The sequence below is a fragment of the Vigna unguiculata genome, chromosome 7 (assembly GCF_037176805.1).
Source record: "Vigna unguiculata cultivar grain cowpea cultivar isolate G323 ecotype 2 chromosome 7, ASM3717680v1, whole genome shotgun sequence".
NCBI classification, from domain to species: Eukaryota; Viridiplantae; Streptophyta; class Magnoliopsida; order Fabales; family Fabaceae; genus Vigna; species Vigna unguiculata.
This window is the reverse complement of record NC_140798.1, coordinates 48,080,383-48,104,692: the sequence shown is the minus strand read 5'-3', so window position 1 is coordinate 48,104,692 and position 24,310 is coordinate 48,080,383. Positions and strand designations below refer to the sequence as shown.

At 35.5% G+C, this 24,310-nt stretch overlaps 3 protein-coding genes across 4 annotated transcripts; 2 read left to right on the top strand and 1 right to left on the bottom strand.

Annotated features, from left to right (window-relative positions):
- Positions 1-1,458: 1,458 nt before the first annotated feature.
- Positions 1,459-6,553, top strand: LOC114190065 (uncharacterized). The gene is made up of 3 exons (XM_085676209.1): positions 1,459-3,074; positions 3,866-6,048; positions 6,144-6,553. Exons 1-2 carry the CDS (start codon positions 1,592-1,594, stop codon positions 6,010-6,012), a joined length of 3,630 nt encoding a protein of 1,209 aa, XP_085532335.1. The 5' UTR covers positions 1,459-1,591; the 3' UTR covers positions 6,013-6,048; positions 6,144-6,553.
- Positions 6,554-10,632: 4,079 nt separating this feature from the next.
- LOC114189550 (ENTH/VHS family protein) lies at positions 10,633-16,547 on the top strand. Of its 2 annotated transcripts, none has more exons than XM_028078145.2 (13): positions 10,633-10,742; positions 11,753-11,819; positions 11,909-11,960; positions 12,156-12,235; positions 12,306-12,384; positions 12,642-12,725; positions 12,856-13,001; positions 13,215-13,559; positions 13,723-13,809; positions 13,874-14,028; positions 14,342-14,529; positions 14,911-15,790; positions 15,886-16,547. In XM_028078145.2, exons 2-13 carry the CDS (start codon positions 11,785-11,787, stop codon positions 16,281-16,283), a joined length of 2,529 nt encoding a protein of 842 aa, XP_027933946.2. In that variant the 5' UTR covers positions 10,633-10,742; positions 11,753-11,784; the 3' UTR covers positions 16,284-16,547. The 2 variants fall into 2 exon arrangements, with proteins under 2 accessions (XP_027933946.2, XP_027933944.2); XM_028078143.2 differs by having other exon boundaries at positions 10,652-10,920.
- A 463-nt stretch (positions 16,548-17,010) lies between these two features.
- On the bottom strand, positions 17,011-21,917 carry LOC114189551 (uncharacterized). The gene is made up of 11 exons (XM_028078147.2): positions 21,614-21,917; positions 21,292-21,386; positions 20,305-20,362; positions 19,843-20,037; positions 19,554-19,630; positions 19,231-19,313; positions 18,678-18,729; positions 18,156-18,224; positions 17,676-17,762; positions 17,516-17,577; positions 17,011-17,348 (listed from the first exon to the last, which is right to left on the bottom strand). Exons 1-11 carry the CDS (start codon positions 21,729-21,731, stop codon positions 17,252-17,254), a joined length of 993 nt encoding a protein of 330 aa, XP_027933948.1. The 5' UTR covers positions 21,732-21,917; the 3' UTR covers positions 17,011-17,251.
- Between the last annotated feature and the right edge of the window lie 2,393 nt (positions 21,918-24,310).

Below are 24,310 nucleotides of genomic sequence, written 5' to 3'. Positions count from 1 at the left end.
AATCACTTGTTAATCTCCATTTGCTGAGAAAAGGGGGAATCTTGACTCTTCAAACCATATGAAACTAGATATGTCCGGAGCATCATAGGGAAACGTACATGATTTCTCCTACTCTTGGACAGTAGGGCAATTTTTAATTGGGAAATGCTTAGTTGTTGTTCAATTATATTATATTATCCCAACAGGGCCAAACACAGTTTATGAGGGAACAATAGTGTGCACGTTTCATTCATTCATGTTACAGTTATTGTTTGTTTATTCTTGTCATAAATTTTGTTACATGACATTGGTCAATTGCCAAACCCGATGCACAGGGCAAAGATTTATCTTTGAACTCCTCTCTCAGATCCACCCGAGAAACATCTATGTTAGAGACAAAAGCATTTATGAATTAACAAGTGGCTAAAGTTGAATGTAGAATACACGAAACGAAATTAATCTGGAAATCACCATTTTCCCCTGGTTACTGTTTTTTACCTTTTTTTTCTTTTTTGTTTCCCTCTAAAGTTTTTGGTACCACGAATTAGCTGCAAAAGCAGCAACGTGCACTTCATGCTGGTGTTGACAACATCATCACATGTTAATCTCATCATTGAGGAATCACATGGCTGAGGAAATTCTTAAGGAAAGAGAAAGAAAAGAAAAAAGGAAAAAAAGCATTAACAGGTGAAGTGAAGGAAGTGGTGATGAAGTTGTACTCTTCTCATTGCAACTTCTCATTCTGTCTGCTTCTTCCCACTGGAATCAACTCATTGGGACAAATTGATTTCTGTATTTGTATAATTGCGGATATACGGTATATGAGAGATTAAAGAAGTGGATGATAGTTGTGTTGTAATGGAGTTTAATTTGATTTGTATAGGAGCCCCCACGAACACGTGGAGGTGTAGCAAATTAAGCCAAATTTGGATTATTCTTGAGCAGAAACCGCCAAAAGGTTGAGGTCGAAATGTACAGAAAAAAAAAATAGTATTGAAAAGTCAAAATATCTTGACCCTTAAAGAAAAGAGCATTGGATGGAAAGCTTGCAATGGCTGCCATCGAGGAGCGGAACAAAAATGATGGGCACTTATGGATCCGTGATGCAAAACACATTATTGTTTCCCTTCTCTGGAAAACAGTAGAAAGATAAAATTATGAATAAAGCATTTTGGAGTTACTTTATCGTCAAGGGAAACAAGTGTTGAATACTATTGTGGAACGTATAAGATGGTGATGCATATTTTAATCGGTAGTTGGAGAATGGAATAGAGGGTTATAAGGGTGTGGTCATTTGGAGGAAAACAAAATAAGCAAGAGTTTACCAAAATGTGCTTAAAGAAAGTCACAGGGCCAGCTGGGGAACCCTAATTTAAAGCATTTTAATCAAAATGAAAGGCATTTAATAGTTTGAATCGGTCCCTCATGACAGCTCCCCTTTAACGACTCACTCTCACTATAAGTAGTAAGTATTTTGATGCAGCTTTTGTCAGTCATCACTAACACCAAACAAACACCTTCTCTCCCTTCCCTCTTCTTCCTCCACCAAATTCAGTGAGGAGGATCTCAGAAGAAGCATTGGCCAGAGGAACTCGGCTTTTTCCTTCCACGCATGACTGCAAGGGGCAGAGACCCCATAAGGGGTCGTCTCCGGCCACAAATGGCCCTCGCATTTGCCATTGCTCTTCTCTCCATCACTGTGGTTTCCGTCAATGCTGATGGTTACCCTTACTATTCTCCTCCTCCACCCTACCAGTACAGTTCGCCACCACCACCTCCTTATGAGTACAAATCACCACCTCCACCACCTTACGAGCACAAGTCTCCACCTTATGTCTACAAGTCACCACCACCACCCTCTCCTTCACCTCCTCCTCCTTACGTCTACAAGTCACCACCACCACCTCCTTACGTCTACAAGTCTCCCCCTCCACCACCTTATGAGCACAAGGCTCCACCGTATTACTACAAGTCACCACCACCTCCTTCTCCATCTCCTCCACCACCTTACTACTACAAGTCTCCTCCACCACCCTCTCCCTCACCTCCTCCTCCCTACTACTACAAGTCTCCACCACCTCCTTCACCATCTCCTCCTCCACCGTACTACTACAAGTCCCCACCACCTCCTTCACCATCTCCTCCTCCCCCGTACTACTACAAGTCTCCTCCACCTCCTTCACCATCTCCTCCACCACCTTACTACTACAAGTCACCACCTCCACCTGAAAAGTCTCCGGCTCCAACTCCTTACTACTACAAGTCTCCTCCTCCTCCATCTCCAAAACCGTACTACTATAAGTCTCCACCACCACCATCTCCAACTCCATACTACTACAAATCCCCTCCTCCTCCATCTCCAACTCCTTACTACTACAAGTCTCCACCACCACCGTCTCCAACTCCATACTATTACAAGTCTCCACCACCACCCTCTCCAACCCCATACTACTACAAGTCTCCTCCTCCACCACCACCTTACTACTACAAATCTCCTCCTCCTCCATCTCCAACTCCTTACTATTACAAGTCTCCACCACCACCCTCCCCAACTCCTTACTATCCATCCCCCACTCCTTACTACTACAAGTCTCCACCGCCACCATCTCCAACTCCCTACTACTACAAATCCCCACCACCACCTTCCCCAACTCCCTACTACTATAAATCTCCACCGCCACCATCTCCAACTCCTTACTATCCATCCCCAACTCCCTACTACTACAAATCTCCACCACCACCATCACCAACTCCCTACTACTATAAGTCTCCACCACCCCCATCACCAACTCCCTATTACTACAAATCTCCACCACCACCGTCACCGACCCCTTACTATCCATCCCCAAAACCGTACTACTATAAGTCTCCACCACCTCCTTCACCTACTCCTTACTACTACACTTCACCACCTCCACCCAAATATCCTCCTCCCTACTACTATAGCTCCCCTCCTCCACCGGTTGTGTACCCCCCACACCCCTACCATCCCCACCACCACCCCTTGATCGTCAAGGTTGTGGGTAAAGTCTACAGCTACAAGTGCTACGACTGGGAGTATCCCGAAAAGTCTCACAACAAGAAACACCTCAAAGGTACGTACACACCACATTCATTTTATTCTTTTCCATGTTTACAATGTTTTACCATTACACTCTGTTTTACCATTACGTGCTTCTTTTTTCCTATGTTTCCATACATGTCTTTGTTTTTTAGAATTTACTCACTTTCACTGCCATCTTTTCTTATTGTCTAGTTAACCGTTTATGTTAATTAACGTTTATCAAGATAGATATTTCTCAGGTTTGAGAATAAAAGTTCAACAAAACGTATAAGTTTCTAAACTAGAGTGTCTATAGTACCTTTTTGAAATACCTGCACTGGTGATCGTTTTATGATGTGGTTAATAGGCATTTCAAATTATAAGGTCTACCAAGTTAAATTATTGCTAGAAAGCATCTTATTTCCGACCCTTTTTATATTTAGGAGGATTACTTTTCCTTCTGATTTGTCCTTTCAAAAGTTGAATAGAATATTGATTATTATAATTTTAATAATATATTTATCTCAATTAAAATATTAAATATTTTAAATTGAAAATAAAACAAACTAAAATTATATATGGGTGACTATCTCAAAATAGGAGATCCATAAAATATAAAAGAAAAACAGGAATATGATTTATTAGAATTGGCTACAGGCTGTAATACATTAAGAAATAATCAAGTAGACAAAGATAATATTCTTACTGATATAATATGCTATCTGACAAAGGATAGTATAACTTTAGTAAGGGACCAATATAGTATTGTTTTGGTTTCACTTAAATTATAACTCCCTGCATGTTAGAATTTATGAATTGTAACCATTTTGGGTAAAAATGTAGGTGCTACTGTGGAGGTTAAATGCAAAGCAGGGAGAAACATCATTAAGGCTTATGGTGAAACTAAGAGCAATGGAAAATACAGCATCACAGTTAAGGACTTTGACTATGCCAAATATGGTTCCGTAGTGTGCAAGGCCAAGCTTTATGCCCCACCTAAGGACTCGCCCTTCAACATACCTACCAAGTTGAATGAGGGAACAGATTTGAAGGTGAAATCTAAAGATAAATATGAGGTTGTGCTGAAGGCTAAGCCATTTGCTTATGCTTCCAAGAAGCACTTCAAGGACTGTGAAAAGCCTAAGCCTTCACCAACTCCATACTATTACAAGTCACCTCCTCCTCCCTCTCCAGTTTACTATTACAAGTCACCACCACCACCATCACCTACTTATGTTTACAAATCACCACCACCACCAGTGAAGTCACCTCCCTATTATTACCAATCTCCACCTCCACCATCACCAAAACCTCAACCACCATACTATTATCACTCTCCACCTCCACCATCACCTAAACCATACTACTACCAATCTCCACCTCCACCATCACCATCACCAAAACCTTACTACTACCAATCTCCACCTCCTCCATCACCAAAGCCCTACTACTACCAATCTCCACCTCCACCATCTCCAAAGCCTTACTACTACCAATCACCACCTCCCCCATCACCAAAGCCTTACTACTATCAATCTCCACCTCCTCCATCACCAAAGCCTTACTACTACCAATCTCCACCACCTCCATCACCAAAGCCTTACTACTACCAATCACCACCTCCTCCATCACCTAAACCTTACTACTACCAATCTCCACCTCCTCCATCACCTAAGCCTTACTATTACCAATCACCACCTCCCCCATCACCAAAGCCATACTACTACCAATCACCACCTCCTCCATCACCTAAACCTTATTACTACCAATCTCCACCTCCTCCATCACCTAAACCTTACTACTACCAATCACCACCTCCTCCATCACCAAAGCCATACTACTACCAATCTCCACCTCCTCCCTCACCAAAACCTTACTACTACCAATCTCCACCACCTCCATCACCAAAGCCTTACTACTACCAATCGCCACCCCCTCCATCACCAAAACCTAAACCTCCATACTATTACAAGTCTCCACCTCCCCCATCACCTTCTCCACCACCTCCATACTACTACAAGTCTCCACCTCCCCCATCACCAGTACCAAAGCCTCCTTACTACTACCAATCTCCACCCCCACCATCACCAAAGCCTAAACCTCCCTACTACTACCACTCTCCACCTCCACCATCCCCTTCACCTCCCCCTCCATACTACTACCACTCTCCCCCTCCACCATCCCCCTCACCTCCCCCTCCATACTACTACAAATCTCCCCCTCCACCATCACCAAAACCTAAACCCCCATACTACTACCATTCTCCACCTCCACCATCACCCTCTCCTCCCCCTCCATACTACTATAAGTCTCCACCCCCACCTTCACCATCCCCTCCTCCTCCATACTACTATAAATCTCCACCACCACCTTCACCATCCCCTCCTCCCCCTTACTACTATAAATCTCCACCTCCACCTTCACCATCCCCTCCTCCCCCTTACTACTATAAATCTCCACCTCCACCTTCACCATCCCCTCCTCCTCCATACTACTATAAATCTCCACCACCACCTTCACCATCCCCTCCTCCCCCATACTACTATAAATCTCCACCACCACCTTCACCATCCCCTCCACCACCTTACTACTATCATTCCCCACCCCCACCTAAAGAGAGCACACACCCTCCCTACTACTACCACTCACCACCACCACCATCCCCATCACCGCCTCCTCCATACTACTACAAATCCCCTCCACCCCCATCCCCATCTCCACCACCTCCTTACTACTATAAAAGTCCTCCTCCACCATCTCCCACTCCTCATCCTCCCTACTACTACAAATCCCCTCCACCACCGACGTCGTATCCTTCACCTCCTTACCACTACGTGAGCCCTCCACCACCTTCTCCATCTCCACCCCCACCATACCATTACTCATCACCACCTCCTCCCTCCCCAGCTCCCGCTCCCAAGTACATTTACAAGTCACCTCCCCCTCCAGCTTACGTCTATGCTTCCCCACCTCCACCTATCTACAAGTAAGCTCCCACTGTGGAACCACCATTCACGATAAATCATGTAAGTTTTTCACCATCATCCTTACATTCACAAGTAAATATATACATACACGACTGAATTTTAGTAATTGAAATTTGCATTGAATTGATTTTCAGGTTGTAGTTTTCATCAAGGAATAAAGGCAAGCTCCATTTGGAGTGAAGTGAAATATCTATCTTCCTGTCCAGGTTCTTTGAATAAAAGTCTGAAGGTGTCATCTACGTGCTACAATATCTCTGATTCAGACCCGCTTGATTCTATTTGTTTGATGGCCATCTTGCACGTCCTCATCTTATTGTGTTCAAGTCACGGACAAATCAAAACAAGGAAGAGAGATTTAAAGTGTAAATGCCAAGTCAAAAGTACAGTCCACTCTTAGTCATCTCTTTAATTTATTTGTTCATAGATTAAAATATGGCCGTGTATGATTGCTTTTCTATTTATCGTGGAATTTTTGTATTTTACCCGTTCTTGTGTTTGCAATAAGTAATAGTAATAAAGCAGCAATTCAAATTCTGCTCTCAAACCACTTCAGATCACAAGTTTAAGTAACCAAAAACAACAACAATCACTCTTTTTTAGAACCTTCTGTTCTCTGCCATAAGGGAATCACAGTTTTCGATTATTAGCCTTGAATCAGTCACTCTACCAAACTCCAAACTTTTGGCCAATATCACGTTTCTCTCTCTTATATTACTTAATTTTCTCCGTGTATCGTGTTTGAAGTTTTCTTTCAGCTTTAATGTTTTGGTGATAAACTGATAAGGTAAAGAAACAATCGCTGTACATTATTTAGACGCAACAGCAAATGATGTTTCCTTCTTTGGAATCTTGAATCACTTTCATTCGGAGTAAGTAGCAATTGTTAATTATTAATTTGGCTAAATTTTAAACAAGTCTTCTTCTAGTGATATCCAAGCAGGCCCCATTCTGTAATTAACAGAAGTGGACCCACCCACCTTCCCCATTGTCTAATTAAATAACCATGAATAATCAGATACAATCCTCGTAACTGATTCGTGGGTCCTTTCTTCTAATTCATGAAATTTCACTAAACATATGCAGATTAATTTAGTCCTTCGTGTAACAAAACAAGACACAATCATTCTACCGTTGATCTGTGATCTAAATTTTGCAAGATTAAACCACACACAACTTTTCATGGCTGCAATTACATCAAAAAGCTACCCTTTATGAAATCCATCATTTGTCACGGATATTTACTAAAAGACAGATCAGAGAAATTTATATCTGATTGTGTTTTCCTTGTTTCACCCTTAATTAGACTCTAAAGTATACTCTCTGTTATCATCAAGATGAATGAATGAATGACAACAATGCATTATTGGTCATTTTTTTTTTCTGTCGGTGATCGAAATCACACCACTACTCACAAATCACTCCACCAGCATCATAGTTACTTCATTTTATCATGTCAAAATTTGAAATTGTGTCACGACTTGACTTTTTAAGACGATGATAAAATGAAAAGCTGTAACTATTTAAATATGAATTAATAGTTTGAATTTAAATGATCATATATCCAGTTATGATTAGCGCATGATTTGTATTATGCTAAAATGTTTACCTAATTAGCACAACTAAAAATTGAAAATGGGAACTCACAAACACTAATTATTGCTTTGTTTATAAGAAAACAAAAGTGGTATAACTAATCTAAGAGAAAGTGGCAACTTGCTATATAAAGGGAGACATAAATATAGAAAAGGGTTGAGGCTAATTTGTTGTAGGTGCTGTCATGCATCAGTTCTGAATAATCTATTTTTTTTAAGTTATATAAAAGTACAAAGAGAAAGATGCCTCACCCAACAATCATCATAAAGAAGAGGTCTAGCCACTATTTAAGGAACTGGTCATCATCACCTAATCTAAAGAATTTTTTTTTTTAAAACACAATGATTTAAAAAGACTATAAAATATTTTATAATTTTTCAAACTACTTAATAGTAAACATAAAATAATTTGTATGCTTAAACCAATAATATTTTCTGAATAAGAAAAAAAAACATTGTGATGCTCATGTTTTATAAACAACTTTATTAAGAAATAGACTTTTCAGTGGCCATTTTTTCTTTACTGATGAAGTCTTCGCAAAATTTTCCAAAAATAATTTAGGTTGTAACTTATTTGATTTGAATAATTAATTATGACCCTATGCTAATGTGGATCAACTGTGGATTAACTTTAGTTGTTGGTAGTAATTTTGTCCCTTTGCTAATGTAAAATAAAATTATGTTGATGGTTCACCATGCAAAACACATTGTTGGGTCCAACATGCATTAATTTTTAATAAAAAATTGACTTAGAACTTTTTCATATATATATATATATATATATATATATATATATATATATATATATATATATATATATATATATATATATATCAGATGTAGGGGTCAAGTACCTATCTCCAACACTTAAATTACTCCAAGTCTTTTTGTGTGATATTCTCCTCAGCTAGCTTGTTCAATCTTTTCTCCTATTCAAAGTCTTTCTCCTTCAGCTCAGCGATTGGTGTATTTGTGTATTTGTCTACAAGGCTTTGATAGTCAGTTCAAGTCCCATCGTGAGATAGCAATAAATGTTGTAATAAATGCGAGTTAAATGTCCTTACCAACTTATCTTGGACCTCTATTTATAGTTTTTTGTATGGGTCCGTGATTAGGGTTTCGTAATCATGGCCCAATTGTTTTTTAAACTTAATTATTGACTTGTGTTATCTTAATTTACTTTTAACTTACTGATCCAGTTTTGGTGTGGCTATCCAATCGGCGGACCGTGCAGCCTGTCGGCTGTCCTCATGAATGAGGGTCTCCACAGAGGTGGAGACAAAGTTCAAATGGAAATGAACAGAGAGGGTGTTTGGTTGTAGACTCCCTTAAAACACTCTGAATAGATTGTCACATCAACGTCCCAAGGAAAGGTTCGCATGTAACAGGCGGCCTATGACCGTTTGTCCTTGGTCCGCTTGACCGATGCTCCAACATTGGACCATACAGTACAATAAATAAATAAATAAATATATATATATATATATATATATATATATATATATATATATATATATATATATATATTTCCTTCTAGTTAACTATGATAGTAATATTAAAAAGTTGTTATAATCAACACCATAAATTAGTATCACATGTCCATTCATTCTATCATACGGTAAAGAGGTGAAAACTTAGATAAGATTCTTTCGTGTAACATTTCTGTAGGACTTCTTTCACTTTTTATGTCCCGCAAAAAATGGTTTTATTATTTTACGTTGTCATTATGGAAGACACTATTGTTATACATTAGGATACATTTGTTTTCTTAGACAAATATCTTTTTGGCTTTGTAATGATTTGGATACTTCAAAAGTAATTTTGCATAAGTTTATTATACGCTTGTATACAAATATTTTACCGCTAATTTTAACCTTTTTGTTCGTTCATGGAAATTCAAAAGTGTTGAATAAGAGAAATAATAAATGATTATTAATAACAAAAAGAATTCAAGATAATAACTGATTGAAAAAGAAAAACACACAAAATTAGTTCAATTTGTCATCAATCTACACTCAATTAATCTTAGTTGGATCTTTCGTCAAAGCATTAAATTATCTAATTACAATAACTAGAACAATAAATACAAACCATTCCTTAAAATAGCTTTTAAAAAAGATTTACCTAATGCAAATATTCAATTACCCACATGTATCAAACACTACTGCAAAAATAAGAAAATTAGTTCATGGGATGTGACAGATTTATAATTAAAAATATATAGGTAATTAAATTGATTTCTAAAGATAATTATTATACACCGCAAGAACAACATTTCTTAATTCACAAAGAATTCAACAAAATAAATCACACTCAAACCAAAACATTTATATTATTAACAAGCTCCGGATTAATCTCTAACAAACCCTTTACATTTATTCTAAAAACTTACATGCAAAAAAAAAAAAAGAATTATTATTCAATGAAAATGAAACTAAAGAATATAAATTAATAATTTACAAAATTAGAAACCAATTCAATAAATTGTTATTAATAGAATGAGTTGATGATTTTGTTTTTGCATATAACAATCGGTGAAGTTCTGAGGTAGACTTATAGTTGTCGCCCAACAAACTTTGACATTGCCTCTGAGAAGAACAATTAAGGTAGATAGAGAGTGACGCATGTTTTGTTCTAATCCTCGAAAGAGACTATATATAAACCATCGTGTACAATGTTTCAATGATACACTCAATATTATCTATACCCATGTCATAATTTGTATTCAGTATTATTAAATTTTAATTTAATTTAATAATAGCAATTTGTTTTCCTCTGTTATAATCTAAAAATAAATAAAAATCAAGACTTTCTTCAAATGGGAATAAAGTATCAAACTTTCGTTTTCTTTTTACCGAGTCAACTTTTCGAACCCATTTTGCTTGCAATGAAGAAATGTAGTTATTTTGACTTAATCGTGATGAGAAATAAGATTGACCGATACAAAGCAATAAAAAAAATTGCAATAGATATGATAAGAACTTGAAAGTTACCATGAAAGTAGATTAAGAAAAGACCTCAAAAGGTTATTATTATTGAATTCCCTTCGAGTATGTTGCAGTGGGTACTGTAAATTTTCTTTGTTTTCAACTGGGAATCGGTAGAAAGAAAAAATGACTGCAAACAAGAAAGACACCCTTTGTATTTTTCTCTCCCTTTCTCATTCTTTCCCTCGTAATCTTAGTTTTCAGACAACTCACAGAAGTATTGCAAATTGTAACCTGGTTATTGCTGTCTTCCCAGTAATCAAATTTTTCTCTCTCTTCATTACCTTCCCATCCACCTTCAGTTTCTGGTTTCAGCCGACTAGTTTGATCAGGTTCCGTTTACCCAGATCTGCTTTTGCGACAATTTATTCACTTTTTTTTTCATTTCTTGCATCTATTGCTTCTATTTGATATCCTTATTCTATCTCAATTTCAAGTATTTCATGCCAAACTTCTTCTGGGGGCCCTTTTGATCTTCCTTTTGTTGCTTAGTTTCTCGCATAATTTGCTTCTTGCTTCTTATTTTGGCTCAGTATTTATAAAGATTTTATCTTTTATCATTTCTTGGAATTATTTATTAGCTTGGGATTTACGTTTAGTTGTGATGGTGCCCCTCTTTAAGTTTTCAATGTTCTTTCCAATTCAGCTTTGCTTGAAGAATTATACAGTGTCCTCTTCTCTTTATTTTTTTCTGTGATTTCATTCATGGACCTTTTTTTATGTCTTTCCATGTTTTCTAGTACAATTTGGGATTGTCTGAACATTGATTGCTATTAGAAACGATGGGTGAAGTGAAATTCATGAGGTTTGACCGTGCATAGCATTGATCATTTGCATGTTTGAGAATTTGGATTGATCGTTTAAAGTTCTTGTCAGACTTATTTTCAGATAGCGATGTTGATTCTTTCTCCGTAGTAGAATTTGGCATGCAACTCTAGTTAAGTTTTGATGTTGCTCCCATCTCCCAACTACCAATTTCCTGATTGTTTCATCATAAATTGTGCAGACATTGTACTTCTTGTTTCTTCTTTCATGAATAATAAGTCAACTCTAACTAACTGATTGTTCAGCATTCAAGTAGCTGTCATGTTGCTGAGAAAATGTTTTTTTCTTGAATTAGTTTATGACAAATGTTTGAAAAGGGATATTATTTTTACTTGGCAGTTTTGGCTCGCTAATTCTGAAGATCGACTACAATGAAGAAGGCCATTGGTCAAACTGTTAGGGAACTGTAAGTCTAACAGTTTAGGGTGGGGTTTGTTACTATTTTTTAACTCAGCCCTATTTCATAATTCCTCACTATCTTCATTATCCTTGCAGTAAAAGAGAAGTAAATAAGAAAGTACTTAAAGTTCCTGGGATAGAACAGAAGGTAAATTTTTGTTCTCTTAACATTTACTGTAAAACTGAATTGCATATAACTCCTAACAAGGACAATGGTGTGAGGATTTATGTGAAGTCTGCTATCTGAATTACTTTTCTAATATTTGCTCGCAAAAGAAATTGGTTTACACATTATGATCCTTCTGTGCAAATTTTAATCAGACTGGTCTCTCACCTCTTCCAGGTTCTTGATGCTACCAACAATGAATCCTGGGGTCCTCATGGATCACTTCTAGCAGATATTGCACAGGCTACTAGAAATTAGTAAGCTTGAATTCATCAGTTTATGCTTGATATTGTATAACAAATATCTCATTTTTGAGCTCCCTTGCAGTTATGAATGTCAAATGATCATGACAATAATCTGGAAGCGGATTAATGACACAGGCAAGAATTGGCGGCATGTCTATAAGGTTTGTTGTACTTTTTTTACGTTTTAGATGAGATTACACTTGAATTTTTTTTTTTCTTTTGTTTATTGTCATAACACTCTTCTTTTTGGCCTTCAATACTTAAATTAAATGCATCCATGAACTGAAGTACACTATTTATGAAATTTGTCTTGATACTTATTCAAGAACTCTGTCTAGCATTTTTTGCATTAATTTTTTATCATGTCCTCTTGGAAAAGAACGACACTAACATTCATATAGTAAATGTTCAACAACAGGCTTTGACAGTATTAGAATACATCGTGGCTAATGGGTCAGAGCGAGTCATAGAGGAAATCAGGGAGCATGCTCATCAAATATCGGTAATCTCAATTCTGTCAATTGCAAACATTTATAAATTGTTCAGTCTTTTTCACTCAAACTTTTAATATTATTGAAATGATATAAAAATTAGAATGCAACTGTTAATATTGTAAATGTTCATATCAACAGACATTGTCCAATTTTCAATATATTGATTCCAGTGGAAGAGACCAGGGAAACAATGTCAGGAGGAAATCACAGAATCTCATTCTTCTTGTGAGTGATAAAGAAAGAATCATAGAGGTTAGACAGAAGGCTGCTGCTAACAGGGACAAGTAATTCTCCTCTTATTAGTTTGACTATTATATATATTTTGAGGAAGAAAAGATATTTCTTTTACCTGTATTTTGTAATGTCCATCATTCGTGTATTTGAATTTATTTTTGTTTTCTAGATCACAAATGTAAAACACTGGGTATAGTATGCAAATATTTATGTGGGTTTCTGAATCTAGAGGAGATATGTAATTGCCCCACATGATTGACCAGGTTTCGCGCCAGTTCAACCGGTGGAATGTACAGGCCTGGTTCACATTCTAGCAGTGGGTCTTATGGGGATAGATATGAAGATGATCGTTATGGAAGCAGGGAGGAAGATAGAAGTGATCATGGCTATGGCAGAGAAAGAGAATGGGGCTATAGAGATGATGATCGGTATAGTCGTGAGGGAGATCGTTATGGCAAAGATAATGAGGAACGCTATAGAAGAGATGGCTATAGGGATGACGAGTACCGTAGAAGAAGTGTTGATGACGACCAATATGGCTCAAAAAGTAGGAGCTCTGACAGAGATCATGATCATAATTTTGATGATGATGGTCAGCGTTCATCTCGGTATGTGCCTGAGATAGCCAACTCTTTCTTTCTTAGGGGGTCAATGATGATGATGATTGATCTTGATTATAGTTCTTGGGGTTCATTTGGTTTTGGATCTAACATCCATGCATAATGACCATTTAGCATTATTTTTGTTCACCATGTACAATTCAATGGACAGGTTAGAGCGAAAACTTTCTGAGCAAAATGTGGGTGCTCCTCCCAGTTATGAAGAAGCTGTTTCTAAAAGCCCTGTACACAATGAAAGGTATGAATTTAATAAGAGATTACTTATTCTGAAGATATTTGTTACTATATCACTTTGATTGCAGGGATGGGGGAATTTCAGCTGCATCTGCCCCAAAAGGCTCTTCTCCTGTAAGTAATAACCCACCACAAACAACTGCTGCTGCCACTACTGCAACATCTGGAAACCGAGAAGTTGAGGCTTTTGATGAATTTGATCCTCGTGGTCATCCTGTATCAGGTGTGGCAAGTTCTTTGTTTCTTTGTTTTGAATTGCATAGGGTGGGGGACAACCTGTTTGTTATTCCTGAATGTTTTACCTCTTGTACTCTGCTCCTAAGTATGCAATGTTCTTGTGGTAACTACCATGTAGTAGGAGTGTTCAAAACCAAACCAATCTAAAAACATAACAGAAAATCGGTCCAAAACAATTTGTGGATTTTAGTTCAATTTTGATGATTTGTAAGGGCTTCTGTTATTATTTAATTATGCTTTCTTAGCGAGAAACAATTCTTATGCTTTTATATTAATGATATCTTTATGTTTCTTGTTAGCTTCGCGAGCTCCTGCTAATAATGTTGAAATGGACTTGTTCGGCTCCCTATCTGAATCATTATCTTCAAATGCACTGGCTCTTCTTGTGCCTTCTGCATCAGAAACAACAACTTCTCAAGGCAACGCAAACCTTGATTCAACTGTGCCCTTTGCACCACCACCATCTGCTTCTAGTAATTTCAATCCGGTAGGAATTTGCTTGTTTGTTTATACCTTCACTATAAGAAAGTATTTGAATACACTGTATTGCTGATAAGAATGAAGTTGTGTATGGCTTGGAATGATTTTCTTGCACGGCTGATTGTTAACAATTAGGTGGGTACAGCTTCATGTTAAGAAATGTAGCATACTAATTACTGTAACTTCTGTCTGTGGATTATGATGAATGGAGGGGAACCTAAAAACTAGGAAGAGTTGTGTTTCTGGGGGCATATTTACTGTGCTTATGCTTCGAATAATTTTTGTATGTGCTTCTGCAGCTTAGTGCGTGTAAAACATTTCCTTTTATATCCTTTGACGAGAGTTCATCTCTGTTAATCCTGGTTTTTTTATGGTTTAACTTTTGCAGGTGTTTGAAGACCCGTTTGGTAATTCACCGTTTAAGGCCATTCCTTCCGCTGAAACTCCTCCGCCTCAACCCCAGATTCATCAGAGTCCATCCCAGCCAAGTGGTTCTAACACAGAATCAGTCTCCAACTTTGGGTTTGGAGACTCATTTTCTGCTCCGCCCCAAGCCCGTGACACTCATTTTTTGTCACCATCACAAGAAACTGATATTCTTGCAGACATTCTTCCACTTCCGCCATTACCTGGGACAACTTCGCAGCAGAACATTTCAGCTCATCCTGATGCTCAAGCCTCATCCTCCTGTTCAGCTTCATCAGGGCAAATGGCAGCACAATCCTTTTTTGCAGAGTCTGGACAACATGCGCAGCAAGGTTTCTCGGCTGGAACCAGTCAACCTGCCACAGAGGCCGTTTCAGTTCCTGGAGGCCAACTGCTACAAACCCTGTCATCGAATCCCACTGGTCAACAACATACACAGCAACCCTTTCCATCTCACACCCACCAACCCGTGCAATCAGGTAGTCATGTATATGGTGGATTCCCTCCCCAGGCTGGTTCTATGACTGAAGGAGCTTCCGGCACGTTCCCTCAAACGCAAGGTGGACACGTGAACCAGACCTATGTACAGGGATCTATGGCCCTTATTCCTGCACACACGGCTCCTCAAGTTTCAATGGGGCAGAGTGCCAACTATTTGTCTTCTCAATCCCCCATTGACCCAGCATCACAGTTTAACAGCGGAAGCTTAATGGCACAACACCAAGTACATGCTTTGCAGAATGCTGTTTCTCAACCATCCTCCAAGGACAAGTTTGAAACAAAATCCACAGTCTGGGCAGATACACTAAGCAGGGGTTTGGTTAATTTGAATATATCTGGACGTGAGTGTTGTGCTTACATACCTTATCACACTGTTTCCAAGTTGGGTTCTTTTCTGGATGGATGAACACTAACTTCTCATCTTTTTCATTTGCAGCTAAAACAAACCCTTTAGCAAATATTGGAGTGGACTTTGATGCAATTAATAGGAAGGAGAAGAGGATGGAGAAGCCCACCACTACATCGGTAACGTCAACGGTAACCATGGGTAAAGCCATGGGATCTGGTTCAGGCATGGGCCGGGTTGGTTCTGGTGCTCTTAGACCACCTACCTCAAACCCATTGATGGGTATGGGTATGGGAATGAGAAGTTACGGAGGTATGAACATGTCTATGGGGATGGGTATGAACATGAGGGGCATGGGGCAGATGCAGCCACCAGCTGCACCTCCCGGAGTGCCTCCTGGGTCTAACATGCCTGGTAATTATAACTCCATGATGGGAACAGGTGGTGGTTATCCTCAATATCCTTATGGCCTTGGTGGCTACCGATGAGATTGACCATTGTACCTAGATACCATTACCAATGTCAGACAAATTGTGTGAGATTTATAGAGCATTATACTTAGATAGTAATATCAAAGTGTATGAGATTGATTGAGCATTATACCTGGAAGATAGGATAGCATGTCAATACCTCATTCGTGGCATCATCATTGTGTACCAGGGAACGGATCAAAAATCACTACTTGAGTTTTCACCTTTTTTTTTATTAACTAGTGGTACGATGTTTAATATGTTATTTTCCCTTTGCGCCTATTCTACATCCATGTTAGAATTATGAACTCGCAGTTAATAATATTGAATAGTTTTCCAATATATCTATGCGTGTTTATATATATTATAGAAAATTGGACAATCGAAGAAAGACCGATACCTTCTAAACAACTACTCCCGATAACAGATAAAAGGAACGCATTCAAAATTGTCAGAGGACAATCCCGAAACAATTAATTTCGTAAGTCATTTCCTATTCATTTTGAAATAGACGTTTCGAACTGTATTCTAATTTCTTGAGTCATTTCCGATATATTTTAAGATGGACTTTCCAAAATATATATTTTATACTCCTGAACAGATGAGATAGTGGCTCAAAACATTCGTGGAGTGTACAAACATAGATCCTTAATCAACCCAAAATCTATCTTAAAAGATTTTATCTTCGAAGGTAATTACGATGTTACATTTAGCAAGCTTTTATTACTGACTGGATTTTAGAATAATGTGAAATTTAGCACGCTATTATTACTGGCTGAATTTTAGAATAAACATTAAAAGAACCGTCCTAAACACTCAAATTTCCATCTACACAAATTGAATCGAATCGAATGCTTCTTGTTTTGCAATCTAGGAATGCAAGTAAAATGTCCATCTTTGAAGGAGACTCTTCCTCATGGTTTTACCCTTCAAACACCTCTTAAGGTGTGCTTAGTTTTTTGGAGCATCCGGCCCAGGTGCTATTATTATGATTTACCTGAAGTAGTAGCTTCTTCATCATGTTGTCTTTGGTTCGCATCTTCAGCAAGATGGAGATGGTCTTCGTTCTCATTTGTATCACCACTGCAATCAGTTCAGCGACAACTTCGTATATTAGAGAAATCAAAATGCAGTAGGCACCTCACTCTACTCGTGAGGAAAACTTGACGAGAGGACTGTAAGAGCTACTGTACAGTGATTCAGCATTAAAAGAAAGTAAATTTATGAGTACAAAGTGTGAAATTACATACCCAGAATAGATAATAAGACCTACAACAACAGCACCAAAGGCCACATAGTACATCCAATCAACCTGGAAAGCAAATTTGGCAGTTGAAATATTAGTAAATTCTGCATGCCATTCATAAATTGATTGGAAAAAAATTGCAACATTCAAGAGTGATGTTAGACCTTCTCATGGTAAGCGAAGATGCGAATTAAGACAGCCCACATGTCCGAGGTCAATAGAGACAAATTTAACATAGTGGAACCATTGATCTGTGACAAAACAGAGAATATTTTAAAATGCTAGTTCTCAATTTGGTGAAGCTAAGCTAAAGCTAAACTGTAAGCTGGTTTAACGCCACCTAACAATTCAATACTGTAAGTAACGCAAGAGAGATGTTGTCAAGAATCAGGCGGGTATGAAAAAAGTACTACGCAAGATTCTCAAGCAACTTCAAGGGTGAACAATTTCTTACAATGCTAACAATTATTGAATAGTTGGATCAAAGAAATAAACCTAAGTGTAAAATTAATAGAAAAGTATTCAATAGAGTAAATAATAAAACCAAAAATTACTTCCATTAAGTGTGATCACTTTCTTTACATTTAGTAACCTACAATTTCAAGCTACAAAATCTGCAGAATCATTGTAGTTTGAATCCACACCTTTAGTAGGACAGGGACTAAAGAGTAAAACAAAAACATAGCCACCGCAAATCCAACAAAAGGAAGCGCCTGCAGTCACCATTCCAAGCAAGGGTCATAAATAACATAAATAATAAATTGCCATGTTGCTAAATCATAAACAATTTGATGTACAAAACAGATAGTATTTAAGGGGATGTAGTAATATGTAAAACAAAACTAGAGAATAGTCTATAATCACTAGGCCACTGTGAGCAGGGATGGTTCTAAATATTTACCCCTGATCTCAAGAGAAAGGGGTACATCACCATTGTTAGGACCAAATTCATTGTTTCCTTCCAAGATTGCAAACAAAAAGCACCTCGGGATTTTATGGTTCTTCCAGACATAAAGAGAAGGGCCATGGGAATGAAATCAACCACAGACATCTTAGACAGATTCTTTCGGCCTTGCAGACATCTTAGCCAAAGTGAAACTTTGCCAATTACTCAAATAATAGTGTGCCAGTGTGAGTGCTATAATTCAGAGAGAGAGAGAACTTACTGCCCCAGCTGACCAGTGAATAGATTTTAGCTCATTGCGCTCAAGTATGCTTCTGTAGTACGTTAATCATTAAGACCAAAACAGGAAAAAGAAAACTAAGAATGTGACGAGTGTAATATATACGAATGTTTTCTACCTTTTCTTTTACTGTCTGAATTTACAAAGAAACTTTGATACCAAAAATTATCTTTATCTCAGCTTATTGTAATTAATTTAAAAACTACTCTCTATTTTAACATTTCAGAGTTAATTATAAATTAAAATTCCCAGTACAAAATGACATAGTTCGATTTATTTAACCAGAGTAAAGCAGTTGCAATTAAACACTTAAGCTATGCAACGGGTGAATGGAATGAAGATGTATAGAAAGTCCAAATAAATACAACTATGTTATAGATGTTGGAATTAATGTTTGAGCAAGTAACATAAAATGGATTCCTCAATGCAAATTTAACAAAGCACAAGACTGAAGACGAATAAACAGGTACAAGAGTTAAGAAATATTATTCAACAAAAGGATCTAAGTCTACTCTTAAATTAATTTCAAGGATACATTTGAATGGCACTGATAATGCCACCGAAGACACCCAACATTGCCATCAACTCAACTCTATCGGCATTTTTCACTAGAAACTCCTGTAAATGGAAAGAAATAACAATACCAAAAGATATTACTCATAATGAAATATTAAGTAAATCATGTGGGAGCATCTCAATTAGCCCAAATGCATCATATTCTTGCTTTGCTGTCAAGATCTCAGATTCAAGCTGACTTGAAATTTGGATCAATGAGATAAGATTTTCAATATGATTATATGCACATACTAAATTGAAAATTGCAAAAATGTGTTAAAAGTAGAAATGCAATCAGTTTACCTCGCTGACATTGCTGACAGCATACAATGTAGCACCAGCAATAACAAGAAGATCCCCTGTACGAGGGTTGCTTCCACCTATAGCATGTGCACATACGATTTGACAATTACCATAAGGAGAAAGATAGACTTTACTGATGACAAATGACAAGGTCAGCATGTACTAAAACCCATTTGAAAAACAAAGATATTGAACACACAACTCTAGCTTTCTAAATGTGTCTGTGTAGTGTTGGTGTTTACACATGCAAAGATATAGGGGTCAATCTCAGAAATTATAAGCCACCAACCTGCTCGATCGCCTGCATGGACATCTGAAAATACAACCAGGACAAGGCCCGCAAGGCAAACAAGTACACCAGTTATCTTCAATAGTCTATATTTTGTTTTTAGGAAAATCCACGTAAAAAGCATGACACATGGGATGGACCAGCAGTCAAGCAGCATCACACTTGTTAGTGATGTGTATTGATACGCCTTCACAACTGTTCAACAGATGAGAATTAGCATGTAATTCACCAAAGTAAAATGATGCAACTCAATAGGTAGCTTGCTTCAATAGAATAAATACGAATTGTCCAACAGTAAATGTACTATAAAGAAAACATTAAAGTTATACTGAAGTAATCTAGATTTGGAAAATTAAGTTTGAGGCAGACAGGCTTGAGCAGATTGAATACAATTATATTAATTTAAATTTTCAACAATGTTCTCCAAGTACTTACTATATCTTTGCCATCAGAAACACTTACCAAGAAAATTTGCTTCAACATCAACCAAGCCAAGAAGTATGTAATAATACCATTTTGCCTGCACCAATACCACATGGATTAGTGAAATTAACTTGGGATGTTCAATGCTCAAAGGAGAACAGAGTTAAAGGATCATATCAATATATCTTTTAAAGAAAGTCGTCTCGTACCCTCTGGTTGGAGGTTTATTCCTTCTTACCAAGGAAGAAGTTAATGAATATTACATCTCATGGTATGAAGTAAAAACAGTATAATAACATTACGTGTCCTAAATTGTGGTAGTTTATATCTCCATAACAGCTTCCCAAGAATATTGTCAAAATTTGTAGATAGGTAGGATCATGCAAATAGATGGAACTTTTTAATACAGGTTAGAGATAGCACTGATCCACAATTACAAATGAAAAATAGAAATAGAAGATTCATAGACATTTGAGATACCATTCTTATCCAAAATTCTTTTTACTCTAATTCTATGTGAACAAAGCTTTTTAATTATACAGATACCCCTCTATTTCAGAAACATTCTGGTCACCTCTGGATCTACATTATAGTCACCTCTGGATCTATACAGTGCTACATCAACACTTCTCCTTACAAACTCCAAAGCAACCAAATGGCTCTGCAAATTATTTGTTTCTTTTTCTCCACTTCAAGTGATTTTCTTAAAGCAACCCTTTCTTATAATAAAAGTAATAATAAACACACCACCAATACCAAACCTTGAGTCACGTGATGTTCATTATTTAAAATGACAGCACAGTATGAAAGCACAGATAAAGTGTAGGCATACAAGCGATAATACCAAGTGTCATCTAAGGAAAGCACCTGCTTAAATGAGATAAAGGTAATATGCACAAATCAGATTAAAGAATGTTTCGAATATTCTTCCTTCAATTTCACACAAAAGAAGAAAAAGTTAAAAATATTAATTATATAAGGCAAAAGCATCATGTATTCAAACAAAGCAAAGCCCTGGTCTATAACCTTAAGTGCTTCCCTTCTGTACAGAACAATGCTCCCGTAGACAACTGCCAAAAACACGTAGTTTAAAAACGACTGTGAAGTTGGTGCATTAATCCCTGTAAGGTGAGGAAGAACATAACATGTTAAAATGAAATTCAGAAAGTAAAACCTAGTGATAAAAAGACACGTTTACAGTAATTAACGATGGAAAAGACCCGTAAAGAAAATCAAGTCAATCCAAAAATGTTCTTTAACCAAAGACTTCCGTGGACTAACAATCAAGAACCAAAAATAAACTACAAGAGAGAGAATTTGGGTGAATCTTATGAGAATGCAGCCAAACCTTTTTTGGCCAATTCAGAAGAGGTGAAACCAGTTGAAGTGATCAGAAGAGAGAGAAACTGTCCCAACCCAAGACCTATTAACGTATTTTTGTTCCTGAATTGGTCCAAAGTGAGCATCTTTTCCTATTGCCCGGGAAAAAGAAGTCCAAATGTAAGATGGAATGTGAAGTTCAGCTAACACCCTTTTATTAAGGATGTTCCAAAGGACCGAACTTTCAAAGGAAGTAGCATAACACACTCTCTTAGGAGGTTTGGTTGTGATTGGGTGAAATCAGACACAAGAACACTGCGGAGTTTGCAATTTATTAGGGTTGTAAGTGTCATGATAATATCATTTAATCTATTTTTTATCAAATTCAATTAAATTGATGGGTCAGTTTCACGTTTTTTATTCACCAACATGATCCAATCAAAGTCAACTTAATTATAATTGAGTTATATCAATTAAATAATTTATTAAAAAATACTTAAAAATAAATTCTATCAATATTTTTTAATAAATATAAAGTGATAAAAATATTTATGGTACGTAAATAAAACTAAGCAGATAATAAAATATAAATCCTTTATATGAATAATATTTTCGTTATATATTTGTTATCTGGTTATCAGATTTGAAATTTATGAATTATTTACTTAATTCATTCTAATTGAGTGTACTGATAAAACCAATTCATTTTGAGGACGTAACCTGATTCACAAAAAATATAATATAATTGGATTGGATATGTTGCATTGATTTCTGCCGAACTAATGTGGAAAATTGGTGAGAGACAGCATTTAATATATTTTTTTGTTAACATCTAAATTAAAAAATAAAAATAAAAGTACTAGCATAACACGTTATTTTTTTAGGAGAGTAAAATGATATTTATATAAAATATCATTCAACAAATGATGGTCTCTCTCGTTGGTCTCATCTCCCATTCAACAAGCACGTCAATCATCTTTTAATCCATCTTCACCAACAATTAATCCCTAAACGGAACATAACATTAATATTAATTTTATATAACCTAGAACAAAATTTATTTTTATCATAATGATTTGTAGAAAAAACAATGTGCGATTTTTTTTTTTAATTTTGATAATATTATTGTCATTGATCAATACTTTAATTTCACAGTTTTTCAAACAAATATATAATATTATATACATACATATTATACAATTAAGATAAAAAACAACAAGTTATGAAGATTAATTACGAATATCTTTTTATCGAAATATTTTTATAAAACTGTACAAAAAATAATAATTTAATTAAAGACGTATTTATTATCTTTTGAACTTTTACGTCAACATATATGTTATTGGATGGTAATAAAAAATTTATAATTATCATACTCAATTATTATATCAAGTAAAAATATTTTATTCGATTAGTGATAAAATTATACTTGTGATAATAAATTTATTTTATTTTTAATAATTTCATTAATTATTTACTTCTTTAAAATATTTTTATTTCTACAAATAAGTACATAGATCGAACTCGTGTATTTTAGTAAAATTTATTAAACCATAAATTTGTTTAAATAATTATAAATATATTTAATTGTATATTTTTTTATCATAAATAATTACTTAAATTTAAAAAATACTTGTTAAAAGAATAAAATGGTAAATATAATTTTAATTTATAAAATAATTAAAGTTAGATTAAATTTATGGTATTGAAAGAATAAAATTGAAAATAAAAAAAATAAATAAATATATATATATATATATATATATATATATATATATATATATATACTCACCAAAAAACGAATATATATAGATAACTAAAAAATTTATAAAACTTATTTTTTTATAATTATTTTATAAGAATTATTTTCACAATACATAATAAATTTTTAATAAATTTATAAATTTTTGACTGAGTCTCGATAGATTTTTATAATCCATATTTAGTACACAATTAATTAATATTATTCAATTAATTGAATTTCTATTATTAAAAAAATGTCGTTATCTATGTTTACGAAGTGAAGTTACTATTTATGTATTGACTTAATTGTTATATGGGTTAATATGTATTTTTTTCATAATTTTCGGTAAATTTTATAATTAGTTTATTTTAAAAATTTGAACAAATTTAATCTTTTATTTTTCAACATACATGAATTTAATTTTTTTTTAATAAAAATTTGTTAGGTTTATTTGATGTTTCATACACATTTCAAGATTGTATTTGAGTTGTGTATATTATTTGACACATTTTTTTTTAATGTTAAGTCAAATACTATTATGAAACGCGCTTATGTCAAATAAACTTAACAACATTTGATTAAAAATACTAAATTCACGTATTTTGAAAGATAAATGACTAAATTGATCCAAAATTTTGAAATTGACTAATTCCAAAATTCATTAAAAGTTAAGGGACCAAAAACACATTTAACTCTTGTCATATTATCATGTTATCTAAACTGAAATGTTGTTACATGTTATTTTATTATTTTAATCTATAATTTATAATTTAATACCTATAATTTTATAAGTTTGTAAATAACCATAGTTATTTTTTAATATATTGTCAGATTGTTTAGTAAATTATTGGTTTAAATACTACGTAAGTAAGTTGTGTAGGATTTTTTTAGTGATGTTATGTGTTTTTAAATAAAATAAGAAATTAGGGTTAAATACATTTTTTGTATCTTAAGTTTTAGAGAAATTTAGAATTAGTCACT

Bases quoted from the DNA above. Each gene is read 5' to 3' on its own strand.
- LOC114190065 (XM_085676209.1), top strand. From the start codon at position 1,592: ATGACTGCAAGGGGCAGAGACCCCATAAGGGGTCGTCTCCGGCCACAA. The intron at 3,075-3,865 runs GTACGTACACAC...GTAAAAATGTAG, and splicing joins CAACAAGAAACACCTCAAAG to GTGCTACTGTGGAGGTTAAA.
- LOC114189550 (XM_028078145.2), top strand. From the start codon at position 11,785: ATGAAGAAGGCCATTGGTCAAACTGTTAGGGAACT. The intron at 11,961-12,155 runs GTAAATTTTTGT...CACCTCTTCCAG, and splicing joins TTCCTGGGATAGAACAGAAG to GTTCTTGATGCTACCAACAA. The intron at 13,810-13,873 runs GTATGAATTTAA...CTTTGATTGCAG, and splicing joins AGCCCTGTACACAATGAAAG to GGATGGGGGAATTTCAGCTG.
- LOC114189551 (XM_028078147.2), bottom strand. From the start codon at position 21,731: ATGCTCACTTTGGACCAATTCAGGAACAAAAATACGTTAATAGGTCTT. The intron at 19,631-19,842 runs GTTGGTGGCTTA...CACATGCTATAG, and splicing joins CCATGCAGGCGATCGAGCAG to GTGGAAGCAACCCTCGTACA. The intron at 18,225-18,677 runs GTAAGTTCTCTC...TGGTGACTGCAG, and splicing joins TTCACTGGTCAGCTGGGGCA to GCGCTTCCTTTTGTTGGATT.